Below are 12,507 nucleotides of genomic sequence, written 5' to 3' on the forward strand. Positions count from 1 at the left end.
AGTTAGCCTATTTAAAAAAATCCACCACTAAAATACTCATAGGATAACGTCCTATTTGCGATTTTACAATAGGCTGGTAGAGTGTACGGATTTTCATGTTACAACAAATTACGCCAACATATCTCTGCACATTATAGGCAATGACAGATGCGATTTGCTCCCAGCAGCGTGCGCAGTCGTCTGAACGTCCGTTGCCAGTGTGCGGCTGAGAATATAAGACCAAGGGAGGAACGGGAGTTCTAAAATCACATGAACGCTGTGCCGATGGCCCATGGTTTCTGAACTGTGTGGAGGCAATCAAACAGTTGAAATTTGCATCGCATTTAAGGATACCCCAGGTCTTTCCATAGTACACACCCAGCATCCATCCACATATAACAATTTTCCACAAGAATATACGCAGCGTTCCAAGACGAAGTGATTGCTCACCACCCGGCCGCTTGCCAAAGTGAAGGAAGTACATACACTTACAAAGAGGCGGCTAACGGAAAACGAATGAGACAGCTGTATGACAAATGAGGTGCTGGTCGTGGACATACTGTACGTCAACCACCTAGATGTATTGGTTGATGGTCAACTCACAGATGTAATACAGTACCATGGATAGGTCGGGGTGTAGACAAATCAAAACCTGATCACATTAAAGCGGACTTCCGGATTTCCAGTCTCAACCACTTTCACAGCGCACTTTGATAAAATAAAAGTTGGCAACCTAAAACTATCTTTGCACTTCACGTCCGGTTGAAAGATAAAATAGACCAGATAAGCATTCGAGGTTCATTTGAATCTCCCGTTCACACCAATTTCATAGTTAAGGTGGGATCAGCGAGTCCACTGAATTTGTTTCATGTCGTCGAACTTGGTCTGCTGCATTTATACTGGAGCTGGCCGGAGACAATACCTAAAATTTTACAGTGAGCTAGGTGGAGCAAGTTTGCCGAAGATGGCCATCGAAGGGAATGGACTATTTTCAAGTGTACTATGAGGGACCGAACTTCAGTGAACCTGGTGGTTGGAAAGTCGCATAAGACACTGTAAGAGCGTTCAAAAGAAATGAGTTGGTTTCCTAGTATAAATATAATGGGACAAACACCGAATGAGTCTAACTTTAAACACAACTTTCGTTCGTTGCTCAAAAGTGCTCGATTCACTCGATACGTGAACATTTAACGTCTGCGGTTTCCTCCTTGTTTCTCTCTCGCTTTTTGGCCCCTTTTCTCAGTGTCTGACTTCAATCAACTTCATTCTAGTACGAAGGATATCCTAACCTGGAATGGATACCAACTAGTGGCAAGAATACACAATATCGTTGTCACTTGACAGTCATCTTCAGTCTCAGTAAGCAGGTCCAGGGATACAGGGTCGATGTCTTACTACATACGCATAACTGATCTTTCCAGAAACTGCATCATACACAGACTTAAGTGCGTGCAAGCGAAAAAGATGTATACCAGAAGTATACTTTCGTTTCAGCCATGCCTCCGTACCATAGCAGGCATCCGCCGGCTGCGGCCCATCCACAGCCACACTGGGGGGTGGGAATACAGGAGTGAATCAGAATCACTAAAGCAGAAAATAAAGGCAGATTGGGCACATATCACGCACGCTTAACCATCGTCTATGGAGGATAGTGCCGTTTTCCAACCCAAACCAATGAAACCGGAAACTTTGCGGGGTAGAGGCCAAGATCTGGTCACGTGACAGCAAGACAGTTTCCGTCACTGACAGCTGTGGAGTAGTTGCAAATTCATGGTTAGTGTCCGCGCGATTTTTCTTGCACGTGGTTTGAAAGAACAGAAGGTTTGACAGGTAATCCATACCATCCAGTGGCAAGCATGCTATCCCTCTCTAAACAGAGGATCCAGTTACCGTTCACCGTCATCTGTGTGCTGAGTTCGTGTAGGATGAAAATACTTTGATACAGATCATTTTCTCAAAGAATGTAACACTCTGTAACACCAGAGTCCCCACATTCCCCCTATGGTCACTTTTACCGAGGTAAAATTGCTCACGTTTCCATGTCGATCGCAAGCCATTACTTACCACAGATTTATCGTTATCTATAATGGTGTTGACGATCGTTATTCGGTCACTATGAGATTATAGTACTGTTCATTAAAACCGGTAGTCCATAGCTAAATGTTCTATAACCTTATCGGTTACTTCGGGAGTCGAAAGACTGACAGCGGAAATAACATAAACAGACACTAAACGCTACATCGCAATATAGGGGTGGGCTTAACATGTGTGGAGCACTGATAACGAGATTTTCGACTTGAAATTGTTCACTAGTTCAACCGCGTTTTGAAACAACGGTACAATGGCCTGCGTCTCAAATCAAAATTGTTCAAAATTAGCGTACAACCCGTGAACGACGTAATTTTTCGAGGTAGTTTGGTCTACATCATGGGATTCACCCCAAAAGAACTGAATCAGGAAGCGTAAGGTAGACTTTATTTTGGAGGATAATGTAATACCCTTGTCCAGCTGAGGTTGTAGCGATTCACTTGCTTCAATAAACGGAGTGCATCCAACGAGAAATTTACCGGCGCTGTGAGACTTACTTCTAGGCGCAATATATCTCGGTGAGGCCTGAATCCTGTCCACTCTTCCACTATCCGGGAACTTGGAAGAGGACCGGACCAAAGTTCGCCCATGCGTTCAAGTATGTTCAGTGTGGCTTCACGCGAATTCTCAGCTTGTTCTGGTCGTATTGGTTGGATAAGGGGACTGGGAAGTGGCTCCCGATAGCCACCAATAATAACAGAGTCCCGACCTATATAAGCATGTGCCTTATTTGGCTGAGAACAGAAGCAAATAGACGAGGCATTTATAAAGGAGAGGACGCATGCGGTAAAACGAGAGGTTCAATTTGAATTTGACTGCTGTTTGCAACCTCTATCGGAGGTTTCCTTACAATGTCTCTAGGAGGCAGCACCGTGATTCTAAACCAACAGGTTGTTTACAACCGGAAAACGAAGCTCAGCGAAGGTGCGCACTGTTCTCTATGCTACCTGAGTTAGCAGCATTCTCACCGGTAGAAAACTACAATGTTCTGAAGGAACGCTTACAACTCCAAAAAACTTCAAACATATTGAAGTGAAATCAGCCGCAACATGAAACGCTCATAGAGCTCATTGGCAGAAGTCGTTGAGATGTTCTTAAGCGAGAGTTATGCAAGAAGCAAACGCTTCTTATTCAGAATAGTGATCATACTTCAGGTTGCATAGATGCTGTGTGAAAACATTATCCTGGAGCGTATCTTGCGCCCTAGGATTAACTTGGTCTCTTCTAACATGCAGTGTACCAATGGCACAACTTATTCCTCCTTTCATTAGGGAGCGGTAAGCACTCTTCCGGGCCGAGTTCGACTTCATCCCCTGTTGGTAGTTGACAATGGAATCTCCAAAAAAATGACAACTGTCTCCTCAGCACGGCCTTCAACGTAATAAGGACCCCGCTCTCATAAATCGACTCTCACCTTTGTGTGGGTTCAGGGGTTATCAGTTCTGACCACGGCATTAACGAAACCTACAGTCACTGGTATATATATATATATATATATATCGATTCGGTAGCAAAATAACTGATTAAACTGGTCCTCGATCCACCGAATAACCGCTGCTCGCACTGACAGTCTGATAATTATTTTTTTGCACTGTAAACAGTTCGCCTTACTCAGTATGGCGATAAGCCCGGCAACATTTCGCTACCCCAAATGAACCACATTGTGAGACGATTGCAGCGCCACTGATAGCACATCGCTTGCCAATAGCAGCAACCATTATGGATGTTCAGTGGTTATGGTATGAGCACAGAAGTGTTCCTGTCAGTACTGGCCACTGCAAGCAGACAGTTTCGTACCCCAGTCCGAGCACAAACTCATCGAATCCCGACAAGTGTCTTTAGGGCGTCCAATCTCAACAGCTTCACCAGAGGGTAGCTTCAGCAAGCATATTAAATGAATAGTATGAGGTCTCCAGCGCGAGAACCCACACCTAAATCCAAAATCCATTTCTGCTAAATTTTTTCTGAGGCGGACCACACTGATTTGGATAATTAGCAAAGACTTTAGGAACACTCATGAACATAGCCATATCCCAGGAAATCGATGGTGTTGTCAATGTGGTCGAGACAAAACACAGATGCTAACTTGTAGACACCGGAAGCCATTGGCAACAATCTGTCTGTAAAGCCCCATCTACCAAATCCGTAGGTTTTCGAACCAGACAATGAAACTGAATTTGTTGAGGCGTCCGCCAGTAATGGCAATTTTTTCCTAACACCGTTGTAAGTGTTCTCAGATGGTAGGGACCATAGTTCGGTAAGCAGAATCAGGGCCGGTGTGAAGAACTGATGACAGCAGTCCATTGGTGGACGGTCAGTGTGCTTCAACATGGGATAAGTAAGTTAAGTCTTAGGACACTGCACTACAGTATCTGTCCTACATCTTGCTCCAGTGCAAACACCAACACGGAGCACCTATATTGGCCTCAAAGGAAGTCAATTAACATCAGCGTCAGGTCCGTTACTAAGCCAAACGAACTAAACCACAGTTCAGTAAATATTTACGCTTACCATCTACCTGGAGTCCAGTAGATGCTAGCATTAAGTGACTAATCCAATTACAACATGCGGCCTCTGTAAAAACAACAAATCAGACTTACTTACTCAGTTGACACTGAATAATTATAGCATTAACAGAGGCGAATGGATTTCGGCATCTATTCAGACTATCCACACCAGCGGAATCCGTTCGTTTTCAACAGCCGACATCTGGTCTAAACATTTCATCTACCCTAGTTTAATCGTGAACTGTCCGTCATTCTCAGCCTGTTTACTTTTGTAAATGCCATCTCCTGCCTAAAGATGCTTATGATGATGAAGCACCTCGTACTTTGTATGTCAGTCTTGTGTCGGGGATACCATTAAGCCCATGAGTTTGACCATCCTGATTAATATGTGGAAGCTTGGTTTCGGGTGCTTGATAGTTTTATATTGTTGGGTTTGATGAAGTCGGTTTTCTGGGAGCCATAGTCTCATCGAGTAAAACGAAGACAGCTATTCTGTCATATTTATCGCATTCCTTCAGTGATAAGGCTCATGTAGTACAAGAACGAAATATACTTTGTTTTAGTTGCACGAGCATCCCATGACACTTATATGTCTCCACTATATTGAAGCGTTTCTAGGCAGTGAGCATTGTTCTTGAGCGGCAGCTTGGTGATAAGTAACATGGTGTTTGAAAAGCGATGCCAGTGTTTGGGCATTTACTCAGCGGGTTGCGTTGAATGATTGATGTTGTACTGGGCTGAAGATACCCCATTTCATGAATTTTCGGTTATTAAAGTGCATTACAAAGACCCGCTATTCATAACGCTGCAAGGTATGATTCATACGGCTTGAACTAACCAATGATGGTGCGAAAGATGTAGATACAGTACAACTCACACTCTGGAGCATTTAGTAAAGGGCTGTCACGACCGTATCGGTTAAATGACGGCACTCTTTTTGAACGCCCCACTGGAATAAAAAGTAAATCTCAGGCGTGCCACAACAATCTGTCATCAAGACTCCAAAAACTTGCAATACACCTCTACACTGGTGAAGGTACGATCAACTTCCAGAACTACTGAATAAGATCTGAAACATAATTACTTTACATTGGACGATTATTTGGGCTTACAAAAGCCGGGTATTTCATATCATTCTAGGAATGTACATCCCATCAGTTCAAACGCTTTCCGATATCCTGAAGGCGCTCGTTTATAGAGTGAGAGGGGCAACTGTGTTTTGATTGTGATTAGAAGTCAGTTCAAAAGGAAAAATGGTAACTGAGTTGTGCATCACCAGCCGCTACTTCTTCAAATGTCCTGAGGCATAATCTGAGAAAGCAATGTACGCAAATTCGCCAAAGTTGACTCGTTTAGAAGAGGAAAAACAATTAATCTTGGAAACTAGAGCACTGTATTTCACTTTTAACCTTTAATATCAGAGTGCGAAAATCGTACTCATACATGTGACCGTTTCAGACCAGCTGTTCGCATTTCATGTTTCATTTAAAATACAACACAAGTGTGCGTTCACAGGCAGGGTGAACCACTGGCCGTACGGCGGATATTCTCGAACGTAATCATCACTTTAGAAGACCAGTAACATAAGGATATCTTTTTACACTGTGATCTCGGTCATTGACCTTCCTCCAAGCAGACACGTTCCTGTTTCATGATCATTTTCCAAAGTAATGACTCGGATTCTGGATTACTATGGGTACTCAGAGCCAGGAGACAGCCGACTTAAATTACCCCGTCCTAAACGAACGACGCAAATATATTGCCTGAATCCAGTCCGCCTAAGAAGTCCCCGCCAGTCAAGCAAGTTACAGGGAAAGTTGATTGCCGAGCGCACCGGATCGAGAGAATCCACTATAAGCAGAACATTCATGCAACCCATGTGTGTAGTGAAGATAGCATCAAAATAGGCGTAGCAAACGTCATGTTGGTCAAGATGTTTTGTAATCGTGTGCATTCCCCTTCGGTCATGAATGTAGCGAGTAGTATTCCAATGGACGGGCTGCTGCTGCACCACCTGTGTCTCCATAGTGTCTAACACGGGAAAGGAATCGGACATTCCTGGTGCATATGAACTCCAACAGCCTACAAACCTAGATTCCGATTTCTCGGTTGTTTCGGCAAAAATACTGAGACAACTCGCGGTTACCGGTAGTGAAAGGTTTGTGAAAAAGAATTAAACAAGTGAAAGTATTCACTAGCTTATCCGGAGAAGCGTAAAACAACAAGTTAAAGAAGAGTTGTTGTGCGACCTTCCGGATATGTACCGAAAATGAAACAATACGCCTCCGCAGTTATTAAGCAGTTTTACCACTTGGTTTAACCGCGACCAGAGCATTTGTCGAAAGTTGCATCAGTGTGCCGACGGTAGTCAAATATGATGGATGGACAGCGTCAAACAAAATGGGTGCCATGGATCATTTCTAGTTGATGTGGAAGGACTAACCTTCAGCTTGAATTCGCACATAGATAGACGTTTATCATCCCCTGCGAACCAGGACATATATAACCGCTCGACACGCAAATTCGCGGAATATTACAAACGGCGTCACTATTTGAGTCACACATAAGATAAATGCCACTTAACTGCCGAACGATCTTTGGTCAGCTTTTCGCCATTCTGTTGTCGCTGCTGTAGCAAGTGTCCGGGGGTAAGTGTTACATCCTGAAAATTTCAAAACAATAACAATGAAACAGGCGATAAATGTTTCTCCGGCCACATCTTACCGGTGATTCACGACAATTTTAATGATCCTTTATTAACGTCAATGAACTGGGAAGACGAGGTGTTAACTTCAACTAAAACCTAGTGTTCTAGAATTACCAATCTGTCAGATTTGGTGCTCAGATCTAGAAAGATGTACATTACGAGGAACGAGAGCCGCGTTCAGTACTCCTTATAACAGATGCAAACTTTTGGATCTGGCTAAATGCATAACAATGGGGTGAAAATTGTAAATACTCGCGAATATGAACGACATAAGTGGAGTACAAATGCAAACTTACGCTGTATATGCCGAATTTTAGCCACGGTGCGGCAACGCGAACCAAACGGCCACGTACGGGGATCAGCAAATCGTCATTGCACAAGGTAGCTGATCCAAGTCCAGTGCAGTTTACAACGACATCAATGTGGTTGTCATTGGCCCACTTACGCACTTCATCCAATGAATCCTTGCGACAGGACGATTCTAGTTCGAACATGACTGGGAGAGGAGAGGTGTGTTCTAACTTCTCCCGGAGGTATGGCATGTGATATCTTCCTTCTATCATACATGTTATAAAAGAGTATCCCCATTTTATGGAACTTGAAAAACCGAGAGACTGGATCTATCGGAGCTCTATGAGAAAATGTAATCGGATACCTCATCCATTTCCAGAAGTTTACTCGATCCACACAGTTTGACAGCAAATGGAATTCGACACAGCATTTCAGAATACAAATCCAGCATTGGTTGGAAGAAAATTCCCGCATTCACAGCATCCTGGCTTGCGGCAAGAGCCCAAAAGTGCTCCTTTGATTTGTGGCACCATCGAACTAGCGGACAGTTGATGCTACATCCATCTTTGGAAGTGGCGCAACACGCAAAACCAGGCATCCAGGAAGGATCTGGTCTAAACCCACCAGGGGCGCCGTAACTGGCAAGTTGATCATCTCTGTCGGGTGAGATGACAACAATATCTGAATCCCTATATGTGTCCTTGGGTAGGAATAAACTTTCACGCACGTTGGGCTACCTTCAGAGCGGCAGCGGCTGACAAACCGACCATTCCTCCGCCAAGGATTCCAATTTTAACCATGATTCTAAAAAGGCAGTAAGGACACTTCAGGTAGGGAAGGCCTTTGTCAGTAGTGCAGTTTTAAACACAATTGTGTCTAGCTCCCAGATAATCGAAACATCATTGTCAGAGTGTTCGGCCACCTTCATGGGCTTTTGGCCAAAAGATATAGTGAACTGAAATCATCATACCAAACACCAGCAAATACTTACTCAGTGTTTATCCGATACTACGGAATATCTGGTAACAGTCAAGGAAGATGTATAGAGTGAACGACCACCTAGGGCATGGAAAACTAGCTAATTCAATAACCCACGCCCTGTGGGTCAAGATAATCTTCACTAAGAAGCGAGTTGTGTGATATGTAATATCGGAAACGGGTGAACAAATGAACGTATAGAAAGTGGTTACGGAAGGCTGGAAGTTTGAGGAGACTGGATACTTCTTCTCTCAAAGGTACTATAAACCCACATACTTTGCATTTCACGCCAAGTGCCTACAGTACAATCCATCAATACACAAAGGGAAAACCGAATCGTCAGGATCAGTTTTGAAGAAAAGTCCTCATCAAACATCCCAGCCCACCTAACGTGCTGCCACAAATAGGATTTCAGTTACATGACGGTCGTCTGTAGGCATATTGTGAATTGGGTACAGAATATAAAGACGGGAAACTATTGGGTCACATCAAATGAATCAATCTGGTGTTCTGGATTTATGGAAAGATGCACACTGATCAAAAGGAGGCAAGAACATGGACGACAGCTGATGAAGCAGGAAGTGGGCGTAAGCCACGATGTTAGTTATCCTCCGGTGCGACGTAGCCATCCTGGGTAGTCAGTGACGAGAGAATTTAGACGTGCCTAAATCACTACCGTCTATGTCACTGGGACAGCCTTGATAGGCTCGGTGTATTAGAACAACGCGTTCAGACACCGTTTTCGGATACTTTTGTCCTAAGGGGCTTTCAGCGCTTGGTGCATTACGCGTCCTCTAGCCTGCAAAGATCGTTCGAAGAGGTCGGTTCCAAAAATCGCGTGTCAGTGCAGGGAGGACGATCATTTCACTCGAGGAGCCCACCGGGTAAAAAGAACTGAATTAAATTTTTTGCCGGCAACGAATTCAGAGACGACTTAAATTGTCTCACAGATTTGTGAATTATACGGTTTTCTAAAGATTATCAATAATCCATAGTACTTGCACTGGCCTAGTACCTATGCGAACCGTGTTGACTCTTTAAGACGCGCAGCGCCGGTAACAGCTGCAACAGCTTTTTCAGGTGATTGTTCCAGTTGCAATCCGCCTTCGCCTAAGGTGTAATTTTTTTAAGCTATAACCCCGGTCGCTTTCGCGGTTTCCCCATGCATGCAGCACGAGTGTTGTAAATTGTCAACTGACACAAGTCAGTGATACCTAAAACGACATCCGGCGACTATGCGTAACTATATAGCCACAAATGAGGTATTCATCGTGCAAGTCCAATTTGCATGGGGCAAACCAACAAGAACTTCTTTACGAGGTTGCAGTAATAATATTGGTGAGCTGAAAAAATACGAGGGCATAATAGGAGGGTTTCTGGTTTGAGCACATACGCAACAAAATGCAACATTTTGGCGCAAAAAGTTTCACTCCACTCGTAAAGCTTTTGCAGCCAAGAGCATTATGTTGCTGTTAGGCAGCCGCAGCCCCCCTCAAATGACCTTGAGGTCAAAATTTCAGAAAAAGTGAAGTAGCAAATCCACGCAATTAAACGAGCATTAAGCGTCCAGAGGCCGAGCCTTAGGCGGACACCCAGGAATTCTTCAAAACCAGATTTCGAACGAGGGAAACATTCACATAATGTTTTCGCATTCATCGGCATATATTCGAAACATTAGGCCCTTCGGCGAAGTTGTCATCCACGGATTAAAGGATTGATACACAGGTTCGAGACTCTGCCCAAGATTTCCGGGTCAATTTAATTCTTGTCGTTCAGTGACTGTCGTTCACCTGAAAGGCACAAGTGAAAAAAGGGTGTAGCACTGCTCTTTACGTTCTCAAAGCGGGACAGTATGCTTGCCAGAGCGAGGATTCGCATAAATAAATGCCGAATGGTGCTTTGAACTGGCATCTGGAAAGAGCGTGGACAACCGTTGGAGGAAGGTCATTCCACGAAGCTACACTCCAAAATGAGAAAAAAATTGCCTCATGAATGTGTGCACTCTGTGCCTGAAAGTTTTCTTACCATGTCCCCGCAGCGTTTTTGCTGGGTCAAGGGTGAAAAAGCTGTCGGTCAAGCGTTCTTCAAACAGGCCATAAGTTAGAATAAGGTACCCTCGGAGGCGACGATCCTCCAGGGTAAAGAGGTCAAGAAACGTGAGATGCGTTTCGTAGTCCACGGATTTGAGACCGGCTCAATGAGTGTTACGTATTTCGTGCGTCCTCAGTAGACAACTTGGGTGGCATATTCAAGTAGCGGTCTGAAGTAGGCCCCGTAAGATTCGAGTTCGTGGAGCAGCAAGACGTGTGGGACCCTAGCAAATGCCTTTGAGAAGGCGAAAAATGTGGCATCCGATATGATGCGCTCCTCCTTAGTCTGGGTTGAGCTGCCGATAAACACGAGGAACGCAAGAACGGATTGGGAGAATTCCGCGTGCAGCTGGAGATAGCAGGTTGCTGGAAGTAAGGTGGTCCAGGATAGCTCGGTTTAGAGTGCGTTCCATCACCTTGCACGGCATGCTAGTGAGGCGCATAGAACTGTAGCCGCCTGGCGATATTCGGTCCCCAGTTTTGTGGATTGGGGTGACAATCGTTTTCTTCAAAGCAGAGGGAAGGCAGCCTTCGTCAAACGACTGACAAAACGCCGGGTAAAACAGATTTTCCAGCGTACTCAAGATCCCATTTGGGTGAAGCTCGTGTATTTAACGTGAAACCTAGTTGATATTAGGCTGTACTCGCGAAGAGGTGTTCATCGCATGACCTAACTTGTGAATCTCTGTCACCCTCCCTACGATAGGTACTCCGATGAACCACCACGGGCCCTAGACAGGATGCAGTAGACCGCTTGTACTTCCTCTCGTGTGACATTGACATATTTCCATACTGTTCTTGACTTTTGCCTGCCGTTTCGGCTTCATTACGCGCACGTTTATGTCCCGCTCCCATCTTCTCTCCCTCGCCACCCAACTTGTGCGAATGCGTGCTCTATGTGCCAAAAATACTAAGTTCCATATTTGCTCGCTTCAGAACCAGCGTGTGCCGTCGCTGTACCCTTCTAAATGTTCACTTCCGCTGACTCCTTGGCATCCTAAGTTACAAATTTTCGTGGTTTCTCAGAATGCCGATCCCTATATGTACACCCTAATTTCTCCTAAACTATGGCTTGAAAGAAGGACACCTTACATGATGTCTCCATTTCCGACTATTTTCATTTGGAAATAAAATCTCCCCAGAGGGTAGCAATTTTGCTAAAGGTTCGCTAAGCCTACTCAGGGTTGGTTTGAGCGCGGAATTCATATTATATCGACTGCCACACTTCAACGCCTCCGCGTTAACAGTTGGAGAGTTTCTAGAGTACTTGTTTGTTTAGGTGTTTTCTCCCGTTTGGAATTTAAAAAACGTTTTGGATGAGTACACGAAAACTGATCGCGTTGTCCTTGTCCGTGCAAACTCAAAGTCGAGCATCCATTCGTGGTTCACTCAGAGAAAAATTTCCTAATTTTTCGGCAGGCGTCCGGGCATACATAGCCAGGCAATTTTTCGAAGAAAGGAAATTTGTTGGATTTTTCTCCAATTGGTAGTGCACTCTGCATCGGGTTCACGGCAAGGTTTTATGTACATTGGTGTACGGAGTATTAGTCTGGTGGGCAACACGAGCAAGCAGTACGATGGGCTGGCTGGACTTGGGAGCTCTGACACAAATTCAACGGTCTGAGGTGGCGTTCTAAACGCATGTGCCACGCTCGTTCATGAAACAGTAGAGGGACGGTGAACTATGCATATGCCATCGCGACGTCGTATTTCGTCCCATGGATAGCCCTGTACATGAACAACTTGTGTGGGGTGGTTGTGCAGTAAACTCGGCATTCAAATCTAGAATGGGGTCTCTAAATTGGGAATAGCGTCAAAAAGGTCGTCTGGAGGTCATTAGGGTATAAGATGGATGCGTGTCAAAATA

At 44.6% G+C, this 12,507-nt stretch overlaps 1 protein-coding gene across 1 annotated transcript in view; it reads right to left on the reverse strand.

Annotated features, from left to right (window-relative positions):
* Nucleotides 1-8,342, reverse strand: part of T265_00312 (hypothetical protein) — a gene marked incomplete at both ends in the record, with an annotated part of 12,566 nt that extends 4,224 nt beyond the window's left edge. Inside the window, 4 exons of the mRNA XM_009164057.1 lie at nucleotides 2,565-2,801; nucleotides 7,578-7,901; nucleotides 7,937-8,253; nucleotides 8,300-8,342. Coding sequence (XP_009162321.1) covers nucleotides 2,565-2,801; nucleotides 7,578-7,901; nucleotides 7,937-8,253; nucleotides 8,300-8,342 — 921 coding nt within the window. The remainder of the gene's footprint in view (nucleotides 1-2,564; nucleotides 2,802-7,577; nucleotides 7,902-7,936; nucleotides 8,254-8,299) is intronic.
* Nucleotides 8,343-12,507: the final 4,165 nt, after the last annotated feature.

This window comes from Opisthorchis viverrini (genome assembly GCF_000715545.1).
Source record: "Opisthorchis viverrini unplaced genomic scaffold opera_v5_3, whole genome shotgun sequence".
Taxonomy (NCBI): domain Eukaryota; kingdom Metazoa; phylum Platyhelminthes; class Trematoda; order Opisthorchiida; family Opisthorchiidae; genus Opisthorchis; species Opisthorchis viverrini.